Source organism: Magallana gigas, chromosome 5, assembly GCF_963853765.1.
Source record: "Magallana gigas chromosome 5, xbMagGiga1.1, whole genome shotgun sequence".
In the NCBI taxonomy this organism is placed as follows: domain Eukaryota; kingdom Metazoa; phylum Mollusca; class Bivalvia; order Ostreida; family Ostreidae; genus Magallana; species Magallana gigas.
In genome coordinates this window covers 29,904,859-29,921,404 of record NC_088857.1, presented here as the reverse complement: position 1 = coordinate 29,921,404, position 16,546 = coordinate 29,904,859, and the positions used below count along the sequence as shown (strand labels likewise).

General features: G+C 32.8%; 1 protein-coding gene across 2 annotated transcripts; it reads left to right on the top strand.

Annotated features, from left to right (window-relative positions):
- The first annotated feature begins 204 nt into the window (after positions 1-204).
- Positions 205-16,465, top strand: LOC105347388 (ETS translocation variant 1). 2 transcript variants are annotated; one of them, XM_011456458.4, is made up of 11 exons: positions 205-402; positions 2,434-2,557; positions 4,043-4,136; positions 5,195-5,242; positions 6,323-6,394; positions 11,277-11,556; positions 11,915-12,165; positions 12,346-12,414; positions 12,542-12,640; positions 15,317-15,516; positions 15,780-16,465. In XM_011456458.4, exons 2-11 carry the CDS (start codon positions 2,468-2,470, stop codon positions 16,263-16,265), a joined length of 1,689 nt encoding a protein of 562 aa, XP_011454760.3. In that variant the 5' UTR covers positions 205-402; positions 2,434-2,467; the 3' UTR covers positions 16,266-16,465. The 2 variants fall into 2 exon arrangements, with proteins under 2 accessions (XP_011454760.3, XP_011454758.3); XM_011456456.4 differs by having other exon boundaries at positions 207-402; positions 12,539-12,640.
- The last annotated feature ends 81 nt before the right edge of the window (positions 16,466-16,546 follow it).

The window sequence follows — 16,546 nt, the reverse complement described above, 5'->3', positions numbered from 1 at the left end:
TTTCGTGAGTTTGAAATTAAAAAAAAAAACTTGACAATTTAATTTTCAATTTCTATAGTATCAGTTCAGAACCTTTTATATATTAGGTGCTTTTTTCTGAGTTTTGTGGCGGAACCATAGGTGTAAACAAGCATGTTTCGAGTTTCTTGTGAAATATTTACTCTTATCGAAGTTTTTTATTCTTCCCGTAAAATCACAAGCGCAGAAGTCCGTCCCACGTGCATCAAGAAGTCATCAGCCAATCAGAGAGCACAGGAGAAGAAGGCGAAGTTAATGATCTGTTTTTAAGGTATCTCAAAGTTTGTGGCTATAATCATTGGGATGACACCGTATTGAATGTGTATTATCACGGGGAATTATCTATCAGCTAGATCCTTGCTTAATCCGCCACAAGCGACACAGGTAAGAAAGCGCTCTTCATCACTCAAGAAAACTAAAGGTGTGCGTTTGAAATATGACCCACTGTGATTTTAAACTATTAATGTGTAAATTCTGCAATTTTTCTACTATGCTACATTGTACATACTTAAAAAAAAAGAATGTTAAATTATGTTTAAAAGATATGTTTTAACTTATTTTTGTAATACTCAAAATAACGTTTTTCGTGTCTTTTGATTTTTTTTGTATACATTAGATTAAAAAGATAGTGTTTAACTTAATGAAATGAAATGTTACATATATTTTTTTAATATAAAAAGATTTCGCATAAATCTTTATTTTTTCTCTAAATATATCAATTACCGTATAACAGCATATTGATACATGAATACAAATATCTTATGAATATCATTAAACCTAAAACTGTATTATGAATGTAGAGCTCTTCATTTTTTCTTGTTGCTGAATTAAAAGAAATAGTTACAATTACTTGTATAACTGTATGTAATAGCTACACTTAGTAATAATCATTGTAAGCATTAGTAAAAAAAAAAATAGTTCTAGGACTTTATGTATGATTTACATTTAGTTATAACCACTGTATGCATTAGTAACAAATATTTCTCGCACTTTATGTATAATTTACATTTAGTTATAACCACTGTATGCATTAGTAACAACTATTTCTTCCACTTCATGTATTAGTTACATTCAAAATTTGTTCGCATGACTACTACTGTTGAGAAAAACTAGCAAGTTGAAAGAACTTGTTTCCGATCTTTTGGTTAATATTAAAAAAGATATGCTTAAAACCCCAAAAATAATCAACGAAACTATTGTTGGAATAAAAATTACTCGGATTTGCATATTCCAAATCTCAGATTTTCATTCTTCAAAATTTTCTCCATTTTCCTCGCGGATTGTGAGTTGATAATTAACTCGATATTGACAAGGTTGGCGTCAATATTTGTTCGCACCCTTGTTGGAGGTAAAATTATATCATTTGCAATTATGGTGTTGACCATTCAATAATTAATCTGGGAGAGCAGATGCTCTCTTAACTTTCCCAGATAAACTCTCAGACAAGAAATATTTGTGGTCAACATTGAATGTATTTGATATAATATTAATCTAAATATACATATATATATATATACACCTATATTTTACTGTCTCTTTTTTTTTTTTTTGAAGAAGGTAGTGTGTTTTTAAAACCCATTTTTCCTTTTTAAAGATAGTTTTTAAAAGCGATTTTTCATATTGTGCAAGTGCCGTAATTCTTATCTTCAAAGTATAATTATATGGATAATTTTTGGTTATGATAACATTTCATCAACGTTGGTATTGTGCTAATTTAATGCATTTTTGATTATTTTTAAATATCTTTGATAGCAAAACATATGAAAATCAATAATTACTTTATTGTTAAAATTTAAGCGGACTTCTATTGAAAATATAAAATGTATATAGTTCTAATTTCTTTCAAAAAAGTTAGAATAATAATTATAGTAAAGAGGAGCAAAATCATTTTAACAATGAAGAAATGAGGTGATTTGTTAGTCACTTAGTAAACAATACAGAGGACTTCTTAATCATGATGAAATCCCCCAAAATTCCTAAAATACATCAGACGTTGTTAGAATAGTTTTTGGGGGCTGGTGTGGTATGATCTTCTAGGTAACAAAGCTACTCCAAGATAAACTTCACTCGGCCCGAGTCTTCCCTTACAGCCAGGGTTCTAGTCACCTCGAACCTTTTTGGGGGGATAGTTCTTTGACGCTGCAACCGATTTAAGCCGTCTGACGCCAGCCGTTCGTAACCTTGCGCCATTTTTATGCCATTTCCTGCGACCGTGATTTTTTTACTTATTTTGGACATTGTAAATATAGTCCTCAATCAGTACATATAGTAAGCAGTACGTTTTATAAGGACATAGTTTTTGTTTTTATGTGAACTTTCTTTTATTGGAAGCATCATCTCTGAATTTGGAATAGCAAATGCCGGTGAACTGTAATGATTTCATGGAATTTTTCATTTGAATTTTTCTTCTCCCAGATTGCTCAAATGTAATTTTGCGCTGACTCGGGCGATGAGTGAAACAAATGCACACTCTGCAAAAGAAACCGAATCACAAACTTCTCCGCAGACTGACCAAATAGTCCCAACCGTTATTCCTCCGGTAGGTACATCATCCTGAATTATTTTCTGATATTTATTATTTTTATTGGTATATGTTATAAAAGCTTTTTTAACAGATTAATTGCCCAAAACCAGCACTGTGACAATCATTTATAAGTAGTGTACAACAACAAAAATGATAACGGAAGAAATTTTAGATTTAAAACAGTTTTACAATAGTGCACATAAAATTATACCTGCATTATCTATTCACTTTATTGAAATAATGTTGATATCTTAATATATTTATTTTAGAAATATCCTGATGAATAGCTTTTAATATTAATCGTTGATATTTTAATTTAAGAATTAAAACTAAATTTGAACCTATATGTATACACTCGAAGTCATTAACCAAAAATCAATTTGACTTGTTTTCACTAATTTCTTATCAGTTTCATGTACGTTGGTTTTGATTTGTTTAATTGTTTGATGTTAAATCTTTAATTATCACCCATTTTTATGTGATGAATTGGTTGTACAGTTTCAAAGAAAAAATTAAATTAATAGTAAATTATATTCGTGTAGTTATGTTAAAAATTATGTACATTCATTAGTTGCTCATTTTTAAAAAAAAATTCTAATACTATATACATCTAAGCCTATTTTGTTGAGGGTATTCTTAGTAATTTTTTTTTGCTTACATTTGCTTTATTCTCTTTGTCTGTAAAACGTCACTGTTGTTTTCCTGTAAATTGGAAGACAAAAAAGAAAAAAAAAAGAAAGAAAGAAATCTGATATTACACCTGGAATTTAACAAACAACCTCTGTAATATCAAACGTGTTCTTCTCTTGCCGATATGATCGATTCCCTCACGTGCATGCTATGTCCAGAAATTTGAAATCTAGTTGGGGACAGAAAATTAGTAGTTGTAACAACTCAATTCAATAGTTTCCATTATCCGAGCCTCATTATTGGATATTTTCACATTTGCGGGTCACATGTTCTCAAGTCTCGCGCGACGGGAAGTCGCACGTGCCTTCAGTCTTCATCTTTCGAGAGGTTTTTGAAAAGGATTTGATGCATGTAAAATACGTTTTCATGTTCAGCTGAACAATGACTAACAATGGAAACTATCGGACAGACCACATGTGCGCATGCACTCTTAAATACTGCATTTGAAAGGAGGGAGAGAGAGAGAAACATACGGGCGTTTTTCTTGAATCTTTTGAAGAATTTTCACTTTGATGTCTTTTTACGCTGCCACGATAAGATTAAGTAATCTCATCATCCAGTCGCGTCCATAAACTTTAATTAATCAACTGTCCTTATAAAGTAAATATGGCCGATAACCTGAACAGTTGATCTTGTATTAGAATAAACGAGTTATAAAACATCGAAAATTAATGTTAACATACCTATAAAACATCTCAATGAGTCGACACATAACTTTAGTGGGTTTTTTCTTTCCTAAAATCATATATGTCTTCTTCTTCTTCTTTTTTTTCATTTGTAATAATGAGATTATTCATGTTGTGTGTTTAGAAAAGTGAACCAAAGCCTGAAGAGAAGAAATCGGAAACGACAAAGGAACCCGTAAAAAAGAAGGGAGAAAACGAGCTGGTTCAAGTTTCGGAAGGTATGTTTAGTTGTACGTTGCATGTACTTACATAGACCTTTTAAAAGTTATTGTCAGTATCTTGTATCAGACTGATTTTCAAGTCTATTTGTTATTTGAAAACCGAGATTTAAAAAAAAATGATTGAAATAATTTACACACATTTCATTGGTATTCAAATGGATAAAGTAAAAGGCATAGATTATGTTAACCTTGAATTGTGATGTACATTTTTTTTTTTAGAAAAATCAGTACTTTTATCACTTGAAAATATCTAAAACGCAGTATCTCCTAGAACATATGCTTTAATTTATCTTTTTAACGTCATTTAGATATTTAAAAAATTGAAATAAAGATTTCTGTAATAATTTTAGTTCAAATAATTTAAAAAAAAAAAACTCGGTCATTTTAAGGATTGGGGATGACAATATGATGTGAGTGCTTGTGTGGCTGTGTCAGATATCGGCTGTGTTCTCTTCACTGCCCATCTTTCAAATCTCAGCCTCCGACTCCCGCAGTCTCGGCAAATAGCTTGTGTTAATAGTTTATGAATATTTCATTTAGTGCCGCTCCACAAAAATCTCGCATCTTTGTAACTGTTTGATTTGTCTACTTTAGCGAGCAGCTGTATAAATGATCGAGCTAAATTAGGCGACAATGCTAATTAGTGTTAATTTGGTCTTGCGGGGATTTTCATATTGCCAAATGAAATTTACAACACATCTTGAACACGGGCTCTCAAATATTGAAGAAAAACAAATCGGCTTCCGGGTTTGACCTTCGATAATGTTCTTGATATTCTGCTCAGATTTAGTTTTAATTATTATTGTCATGTTTCTGATTCTTTTTTTTCTTAATATTAATTAGAAATACTTTTTTCATTCTAATGAAACAGTATTTTTTAATTATATCATTGTCAGTTTAAAAAAAAATTATTAATATGCGAGCATGTACATTTTTATAGTTATAAAAATGCTGTACATTTTTAAAGCAATGATACTAAAAATCTATTTGTTTTCACTTTATTTACATGACATAAAACAGATGAGCCGACATTCTTTTGATTTTATTTTTTACAGAGCTATTTCAAGATCTTAGACAGATGCAAGAAGCGTGGTTAGCTGAAGGTATTTCTTAAACATTTTACAGAGCAGATATTTCTCTAAAAAAACTCCAATATTTTGACACTTTGTATGTCATAATTGCTGTGAAAAAACATGTGATGTATTTGGGTCTGATTCAAACATTTCTAAACATGCAGTGTCTCTCACAAAGAAGCAAAATTGCACGGTAGGAATAAACTCGTATAATGGATGCCAAACTTAGAATATACGTGTCATCAAGCTTGGTGCAAGAATTTTTGAATCTAAAATCAAATATGAATTAAATATTAGCTTATACATGTTAAGAAGTAATATGAATTCTTTGAACAAGGGATTTTTGGACAAATAAAGACAAACAATAACTGCAAAAAAAAAAGTAACTTGCGAGAAAAAAAAATCTTTAATCAACTTTCATGACATTGCAGCCTAAGCCATATCTCAGGTTCTATCGACAGAGTTCATTAATTGGTGAAGACATTAATGCCTCTAATACGAGCCTTAATCAATGCTCAGAAGCCCCTGTCGTCAATGTTTGCTTTAATAGTCCTTTAAAAGGCTAGTCCTGCGATTGCAAAGCAACTTGTTTGGGTTCCAGTTTTGAGGCTCTGGGACCAAAAAAAAAATTATTAACGAATATTATTGAAATGTTTTAATTTTTGTTTTCATTGTTAAAAAAATACTTTGGTGTTCAATAGCAAACTTTGCTTTATTTGCTTTGCATCTCATTTGATGCTTAATTAATTACCCGACACTATGTTTTGTGTTAAATCTAAGACTTAAACTTATCTCTCTGGATGAAAACGATATTTTTTTTCATTCATTCTTCACTTTTTGGACTACTAAAATAATATGTGACATTTTCAAGATTCATTTACATTATATTCTACAGGAAATGTCAAAATTATTTATGTTTCATATTTTTTTGAAGTAAGAAATCACGTTTTTAAAAAATCCCTATTTCAATTCGTTTCCACATGGAAATTTTTTTAAATACAGCTGCTGGGAATTTTTACAACATTTTTTTCTTAAAAAACCTGCCTTGATTTAAACTATTCAATGTATGAGTGCTTTTGTCTAACTGACAATGATTTCGTTTTGTTTCAGCAAACCAGTCGGACGAAGGTGAACAGTATGTACCTGGATACAACGGGGGCTCAAAAGGGGGCAGAAGTTCGGGTATGTTACATGCACTTTTTTTTCTTTTTTTTTTTTTTTAGAAATTTTAAAAATTCGCTCTTCAAAGACTCTTCTTATATTTGTGCATTGGTTGCAGTTTTCTTCGAGCGTCATAACAATCTTTTAAAAACAATATATAAACATTGTACAAATTTTAGATTTATAAAGTTGTGTTTTGGGGATTAGAATTATCATTCTAAACTGTAAATGCTTGTATACTGGAAATATTTTGCAATTTTATATGCAATTAATTGTACCGAGTCATTCATCAGTAAGATAATTTAAGTTGTTACAAATGTTCAAAAGATTTTTTGAGGTGGATTGAATTGGTACAAATTAATTTTTCCTGTTCAAAAGTTCTATTTAACACACCACATCATGTATTAAGAATTTTAACGTGATGTGATTTCAAGTCTGTCGATTTAGTCACGCTCGCGTCGAACTCCGCCCGAATCCTGGCGAATTATTTTTATCTATCTTGTCTATTCTGTATCAGGATGGCTGGCTAATGGTTTAAAAATGACAAGTTCACACAGAAACTTTAGCGGGGTGGAGTGTTGTTTACACACAAATCGACTTCGTGTGTTAACAACCAGGCTTGGTGGACGAAATAACACGAACTCCATTTTTTCTTACATGACGAGAGTCATTTTAAAAATGTTGATAGTACTGTACGTTTATGTCTTTATAATTCTTCATTTATTTTTTTGCCCTGCTTCTAACTTTAATACATGTCTACTAGTTATCATTAAATTTTTCAGTGACTTATATACTAGAATATTAGTGTATGGTATTTTGCAAGATATCTATATCCACACGTGGTAATTATAATATCTTGTAAATGTATTCATTTTATTTTTTCTAGTGTTTGTCACATTAAGCGTGTTAACAAGTATATTGGAATCGTGATTTGTATGCATATTCTCTTAGAGATATTATTAATCTCCATTGTGTCAACAATTCCCGCAAAGCCGTACTCTTATTTTAGAATTTAAAATAAAATAATAACCAGTAATTGACTGCAACGTTACTTATCTATGACTGCAACATTTCGAAACAGATGAGTACAAAATACATGTATTTACAAATCAGAACATACAATATAATTAATTATTTGCTCGAGATGTTGAAACAATATATCAGGTCCGTAAATGTTTCAATTTCTGTGGGATCTGTCATTGTTTTGCTGATCGAAGAAGGTTCGAAAGGAATTCGCGACATCTATTGTACATAAATTAATCTCGGAACAGAAGACAACTCGGTGTTTGTAAGTCAATCAACGCGAACAAACACTAAAATGTCAAGCTAATCACCTTCTGACTCGTCCACACACACGGCCTGGGGTGGACATGAGATAGATGACGCGCGCGGAGTGTAAAAACCAGCTACTTATAACCATTTTCATAACTTCGATGCCAAATTTATTCCCTAATCTACGTTATATTCCAAGAGCTCTTGGCTTCTGGAATATGTTCCCGATCATTATATAGGGATATTTATCAGGAACATCCCAGAAAGGCCAATAGGATCTGATAAATGACCGTATCATTGACACCCAAAGCAACGGCTCTTTTGCTAATACATGGTCTCGGAGTGATAGGCTTTAAATTTGTTTGCTCAGATTAAAATTCTGCGGTTGCTGAGAAATTCTGAAACTCTTGTCGCAGCATCGGATAGTGTGTGTTTTGAGTGTGTCGAATGAATATAGCTGAATATTAAGTTTATTGTTAACGAGAGAGTGTTTGTCAAGTGCTTGAACATTACACTTAAGACCTATACCCTCTTCTGAATACTAAAAGTTAATGAAAATCAGACTCAGTTATTGCCTTACGTGTACAATATTAAAATTTATCGAAATACGAATCTGTACGAATTACAAATATTGCAAATTCATTAGCATTCGATATTCAAGCAGAGAGAAACATTGTATTTGAATTTTTTTTCGCATCGATTTCCGACGAGGAAAAAAAAATCATACATTCAATCGTTCTGATTTTAATTCTCAGTTGCTTTTCTTATTAATCATGATTAGACAGTATGGGGGTATCATTTTAAGCTCAGCTGCGTAATCGAGGGAGTAACCCTTAAACAACAATTAAACTCTAACTTTTCTCACATGCATATAACACGCTTTGGTAGTTATTATAGCTCCCCCAACAATCAAACCATTGCACATGCTGTAGGTATATTGCCTTGAATTAATATGGCCTGAAAGTGTCAAAAGTTTATACCACCCTAGTTCTGGGAAACAGCAACAGTAAGGCATGCATAATTGTTTTCAATGAATTCTTCCACCATTAGGAATGTAATTTAGGTATTATATATATGGCCTTATCTAAACACCAAAATTAAGCTTGACGAAATCTCATTTTTATTTTTTGTACATGTATATTGAATTAAAAATGCAGACATTTATATCTTCTATATTCTTTTCTGCAACAGAACAACAAAGCGTTTGAATCTGGTATTAACTATGGGCAAAAAATTGAAATGTACCAAATTAAAGCTGTTTGCAGTGAGCACAACTATAAACATGAAATATTAAAATCATTAAAATGACATTCAAATTGATCTTTAATATAAAGACGAGAGATATCTCTGACAAATTTCACATAACCCATATGCCTTTATTAGCCGTTCCTAGCCACTGCAGCTTGATCTGTAGGCTACAGAGTGAGTAGATTTTACGTGCAATAATTGCCTCTCCCTAGCATCTGGTTGGAAAGCATTGGAAAGCAGAAGCGCAGGCAGCTGGTCTCTTGGACACGGTGTGATGAAGTAATTCCTACTGAAACAAACCCAAAGATTGTTTTAAAATCTTATTTTTTGTTATCATTTTTAGCTATTGCTTGTGTATCCGTTACATATCACGCGCATCACTGACTATGATTATCATGTTATGCATAACGTTTGGAAATGGATTAACCTTCCCTCTTCTTTAGCCAATATTTTATCTGTTGTTGAAATATTGCCGAATGTTCTACTTAACTCAGCCTTACTTCTTTCTTCTTATTCAAAATACGTATCATGAATTGTTTTCCCTCTAATGCATACGGAAAAATAGGAATGCACAAACATTAGTGTTATACTTAAAAATAATAATTCAAAAAAGGAATAATTAAAATTCAACACTGAAAATCAGTAAATCGTTCTCAAAAAATAATATTATAATAAATAAATATTAATTACAGTCTATCGTTTTTTAAAATATCGCTTTACAACCATTATCAAACATCAAATGTAAATAAACATAACGAAAAGATTAACAATAGTAATGAAAGTCTGAAAAGTTTGAGTGCTGAATGTGCCAATTTAACTGCAGACTTTCATACACTCATAAATGGAGCGAAATAAAAAGAAGGTCTGAAGAAAAACAGCAATAAACCTTTCCAACTTGTCTCGGGATAGAATAAAATTTTCTCCATTGATCAAAATAACATGAGGGGATCGACAGATATCGTAATGATGTATTGACTCTCGGACGAAATCTCGCGAGCAGAGACTATATGATCTGCGACCATAAATTATTCACCCGTTCTGCAAAGCAAATAAGGCAAATAAACGGGGCGTCTTTAGCATCCAAACAAGATTCTCAGAGATGCTGTCAATCAGGTCGTATACAGCTCAATTATCGCGTCTCCCTGGGGTCCAATTTTTAGAAATGTCGAGCTGCACATTTTGTCACTCTGTGCTCAAAGCAGGTGGACAGTCAAACACATTTATTCTTTACGAGCTTGTTTTCCAACGATAAATCCTAGAAGTATACTTAAAGATCAATTAATTTTACATGTAGATAAAATTCGGGTCTTTGTTTTCAATTCTTACATCTTCTGTCAAAAAGTATACATTGGATGAAACGTTTCTACGATTTTCAAGAAAAAATTTTCATGCATAATCGGTGATTTTGTCATTGTAGTAATGAGTTTATCTTAAAATCACACGTTATTACTGATATAGAAGTCATGCACACAAGTATATAATAAATATTGTATGCCCAATAAATTTTGATCACCGGCAAAATGTATCAAATATTTGATCACAAAAAATTCTGAAATAACTAGACCATTAAGTTAGAGACACGTTATTATTATAGCTTCTTCATACTGTCCGTCTTAACTAATGACAATATTTAATCATCGCGCACTAGAACTCGTCACGCAAGGTTCTTGAATGTTGTTATCAAGCAACAATAACTAATACCCAAAGTGAAAAAGTATTAAGCCGATTGCTCTTTTTAGACGACACAAATTGCCAAGGTATTATTTACTGGGTATTCTGCGAGGTATTTTTCATAAAGACCGCTGCCAATATTTCGTGTTGTCATAAGACGTGCGTGCCAGAATTTAATTACCCAGATTGGTTCTAAACATCTTTATAGAAATTGGTTTTATTTTTCACGTGGATTTGATTCCAATGAGTTTGTGGGATTTTTTTTATCTGTGCAAGTTACAGACGTGTGTGTATATATGTTTTTATTTTTATTTCTTTTCATTTTGCGGTTATTTTTTCCTCCAGCAATCAGTGTGCCAGATGGCACTAAAAACCGAAAACAGGGGCGATTGTTTTACTTTACAAGTGGTCATGAAATTTTTGTTCATATAATAAGTTTTGCAATTTTACAAACGATGACAAGTTTAAAAAAAATCAAGACGTGAATTTATATACAAAACATCAACAATCAAATACACGTGTTTTAAAATAATAAAACAAAAATATATTAAAATGCAGCTGTTTTCCCGCTTATCAGTCTTTTACTCATTAAATAGTGAGCGATGAACCAAAATGTTTGGAACAGATAAGAATGAAATTTCAATAATTCTTTGACAATCTACTATTTTTTATTAAACATTATCAAACAATCATCAAGAAATTTGCATTTCAGATCCGTATTCAAAAACAAAATGTGACAAGATTATGAACTGTGACAAACAGTGCCACGGAAACCCACAGAAATCAACAACCAAGTTTGATTTCCCAGAAAAACGCTTCATCGGAAGTCCCTGTCAACCGCCAGCATCACCTAGCGGTTCTCTTGGTTCTACCACTTCCGGTAAGGACAATAACCAATCTCCTATGACGTGTGAGAAGGAACTGACAAGCTCCCATGCCCCGTTTGCAATGACGGCAACGGCAAATTCCTGTAGCTACCCCAACACAAATAGGTAAAGTCATGTTTTTGAACCCCTATATCAGGTATCTGCATAAAATAAATATTTGCCTAGTATTAGTGAAGTATTATCATTCTAAAGAAACCTGAGAAAATGTCTTAATCAAACAAATTAAAAGATATGAATACTGAGTGGTTTTATATATAACTCGAAAAAGTTACTCGACTTCCTTTCGACGATGAAACAATTTCATTGTATTGATAAATTACAATGAATGCGATTATTTGTTTAACTTTTACATGGAACTTGTCTTTCTCATAACAATGAAAATATTGTTATGATATACATTCATAAATAACAATGAATTCTCGAGATTACTACATATTTTTACTACAGTATTTCTGATTTGCAGTTATTCCAGATTCCGAAGGTCACATTCTGACCCTGACCAGAACTTCCTGTCCACGGACAGTCACTCCGGTTACCCTCGGTTCGTATCCTCGCCTTATGCACATCCGTTCTTTAAACAAGACTTTCGGGATCGGTCATATGACATGACGCAGTTTCCCAGAAATCATAGCTACCCACAGACGCCTTCCGCCTCTTCACCGCCTCACGTGACCATTAAACAGGAGCCCAAAGATCAGGGGTTTGAAACAAGCGGTAAATTCCAAATCAAATCAGTTTAATTTTTTAGAAATATTAACATCGAAAAAAAAAGGAGTGAAAAAAAAACCCAAACCAAAACTGGCGGTTTTGATATAAACTGTATTTTGTCTTTGATCCTCATTGGCAAAAGTCAATATCAACATTTACAAACAGGGTTATTTTCTTTCCTTGCAGTTGATAGGTTTCCAGCATGCAGTGGTTTTACCAGACCTGATATTGCAAGGCACGGAAGTCCCCAGGAAGGTACATATCTATACTAATCTATGTCAAACAAATGAATCAAATAAACTGTACTTCAGGCATTGCAATTGTGTAACTAATTCATTTTATGGTGTATACCAATGAGTCAAATTTTGTTTGCTATCAGTAGGGTTTCCTTGCCCATACCAAAATGCCATGAGGTTTTTCTGTCAAGAGGATTCATCATATTTGGATCGGATCAGAGAAAAACACAGGGAGAGATGGGAGGGTAAGAGGATTTCATGTTGTCCTTCAAAAAGTTTATTCAAACCTCTTGACTCAATTAAATATTTACTTCTAGAAACAATACCTGTGCAAACCTCTGATGCCAATTGGAAAGTAAATACGGCGCATCGACTTATATGCAAATCTATTCAGTAGTGATTTCGTTATTCTGAGCATAAACAGACAGTTGATCTCTGATTGCCAGATCTAATTTAATTGTCGCTTATGTCCACGGGAACTCAATCAAGGGGTCCCTTATATCACCTAAAAACTAATTCAATTCAATTAAGTTCCTGAATGCAGCCGTCTAAAAGGGGATCAACGAGTATTCCTTAGCCTCAAGATGTGATCCCTCGACTTATTTACTAGACCAACGAAAGCCTACCAATATCTCTCCGAGCAAAGTTCAGTTTGTTATTCCCGAATTAAGCTTTTTTTTATTAGTGTGTGCAATGAACGTAATTTTGCTTGGAATAGGCGATAAAATTGTGCTTTGTGACCACCAAAATCGCCCTATGACTTCATATCCCGCCTGTATTTATCGCCAAGAAAATATCCTTATGACATTTTCTGGCGACAGCAAAACCCAGGCTCGTCACCAAGCAGATAATGTGCAACGTGACAGAAGAGAAAATGATGAACACCCTCTTAACAAAAAGTCCAAGCTCCCTGCATTGTGCACCATAATGATGGTGTAAATCAATAGGAAGGAAATGCATTATTCATTTTCTTGAAGAACTGCCTTAATGACGCTGTCAGCGGCTCTATAATGTATTTGTCATGAACAAAATGTAGCCGAGTGTTGCTCAATTTCGATCGCACTTTCCATATTTCAACAATATAATTAGGAACAACGAGGTATTTCCTCGGCCATACCAGCAGAAAAATCTGGGGAACTTTAAGAAAGAGCGTTACAGATACATGTCCATTTAGCCCAAATAACTTCCTTTTTTAATATCATTGGGACTAAAATGTACCTGCTTTATCAAAAATTCAATAATGTAATATGATTTTCTCCATTTGACATTTAAAGAGCAAAGTTTAGTAGAATCAGGACTCACGGTTACTAAGTTTTTATAATTTCCTGGGTACGAAACCCATATTACATAAGAACTGAGTTGTGAATTACAATCTTAATTTATATTAACAAACAATTTAAGTTCATTGGAGCTGATAAATCATGGTAAATCCATAGATTCTGAAACTTAATTTTCAAACTCTGTTGGTAGCATTAATACTTTAATTTTAAAGATCTAAAATATAAAAAAAAGTTATAAAGAAGGAAGTCTTAATAAACAAATACATATATGTAAAAGAAATATTTTGCATTTTTCCAATTCATGCAATTTTCTTTCTGAAATACTTTATTTGTGTCAAAAGATTATTTTTGCACTAATACATAGTGCTTATGCACGAGGTGAAAAATACGTGATTTGTTGTTCCAACTGAATTTAACGACTTCAATTAAATTTTCAATGTTAAGATAATAACAATAATAGCCAAGTAGCAAAAACAGCAGCTGATATTTTAAGGATCAAATAGGTAGTAAATAGGTGGATTTGATTAATTACATGAAGTAAAATAATTGATTAGATTTTGGAACTAGAGAAAAAAAATGAACATAAAATGTACTGAAGCGTCAGGACCCGAGTTTGAAATGAGATTAATCATTATTGAAGTATATCATAAACTTGGTTTTAATTTGCACTTTTTACCGCGATCGTCTTCTTCAGTCACTCAACATTGTTTGCAGAGCCAATCCTCAGATATCACAATGGTTTAATAGCTGTGTTTGGGAGTTATAATTACCTTTTCTAAAGTTTCAAAGAAACCAATTAGCGTTATCAATGGCAGAGGATACTCTTACAAGAAATTCATATCGCATATAATCCAAAATTGGCCCATCTTCCCAAGTAGATTAAATCCTCAGCCAAAGTTTTCATTTTCGTTTGTAAGTCTTCTTCTGATTGGTTATCTTGGCAGTTTGTGTCATCAGACACTGGCACAGAGAGAGAGAGAGAGAGAGAGAGAGAGAGAGAGAGAGAGAGAGAGAGAGAGAGAGAGAGAGAGAGAGAATGGCAAGTAGAAGATATTTTTAACAGAGTAACTGTATACTCAATACTCCTAATACATGCATTGCCTATACATTGTGATTTGTCCTTTTGAGACTTGTGTATCAGCTAGTCTTTCTGTTGGGACAAAGATGGAATATACGTTGGGCAATCACTAATGGTGTTGAATTATCCAAAATGTTTTTTTCTCTCTCAAAAGAATAACTATACAAAAAATAAAATTTGATTTTAACACATCTTTTCCGATTTGATGAATGTCGTGAAGCTGTATAATATTTCGCTGTATTCTTTACTCAAAATCATGTAATATAATTAGCGGTATCTACTTTGAATGAAAAAAAAAATGTCATAGGTTTGATTGCACGTAAATTGTATTGGCTTATTGTACTGGCATAGAGTGATGAAGTTTTTTTTAAAAAAGAACACAAAAAATGAAATAAAATGAAAAAAAAACATGATAAATAAATTCAACGTCTCATGACTTTTGCTCAATTTTGTTTATCTTTTATCCTATCCAGATGATTTAAGGTATCCAGCTGTTCATCAAACTTAATATAATAATTGTTTGATTTTAGTCATGCTTAATCATATTTTTTTTTATTTCAAAGGGGTGGATATCAAAGCGGAACTATACCGAGACTTCTACTTTGACCGCTTCCACAGAGAGGGGCAGCCCCCCACCTACCAGAGAAGGGGGTCCCTCCAGCTGTGGCAGTTCTTAGTGGCGCTCCTGGATGACCCGTCAAATTCCGCCTTTATTGCTTGGACAGGGAGGGGACTAGAGTTTAAGCTTATTGAACCAGAGGAGGTAAAAATGCGACGTCTATTTTTTTTTTTTTTCATTTTAAAAATTAACACTATTCAACATTACACTTAATTAATTGTGAAGCATTTTTTGTCTATAAGATGCTTTCCAAAAACCAAAAATATATTTTTTTCTTCGATGGATCCTGTTTTGTTTTATGTTTTTTGAGTTTATGTGAATATCTGTACACCAAATTTTACCAAAAAATCATGTATAAAATGTTCTTTTATTCATGATTCATAAATGTATACCGGTATATGTTTCAGGTTGCAAGACGCTGGGGGTTACAGAAAAACAGACCCGCGATGAATTACGATAAACTGAGCCGATCACTGCGATATTACTATGAGAAAGGAATAATGCAGAAAGTGGCTGGTGAGAGATACGTTTACAAATTCGTGTGTGACCCCGAAGCTCTTTTTTCCATGGCGTTTCCAGATAACCATAGACCCATTCTGAAAACGGACTGCTACTCTGAGGAGTTTTACCGTTCAAACCAATCAATTGAAAACCAAACAATGACATTCGAGCAGACGAATGCGAATCACATGACTGGTCACATGTCAAGTCACATGACCCCTAGTCCGTTTACGTCAAATCATCACGTGTCAATGCACGGACTGAACATGATTTCCTCGCCCCCGTCATCAGGTTCTAATATGCAGAGCATGGATCAGCATCGATTACAGTACATGCACGGCATGCAGCGGATGTACAACACTGGACCTTATCTCGACAACTGTGTGTACTAACAACGAATGCAGACAAAAAACAAACATACGACCGATGCATATCGATTATATTCGGGGGATATTATTTATATATTTAATATATTTTGAAAGGAACATGATAGTTTTGGTCATCTTCTAACTATTTGCTGATTTTTATGTTTCTTATGCTTGGTATTTTTAACAATTATTTGTTGATTCTGATTAAATGAAATTGCTTTTTATTATTGTTTTCACACTACTTCTTATTCTTTTTCCAAATTTTATAATTCTTCAAGAACGTAGAAGGAATGATTGCCATGGTC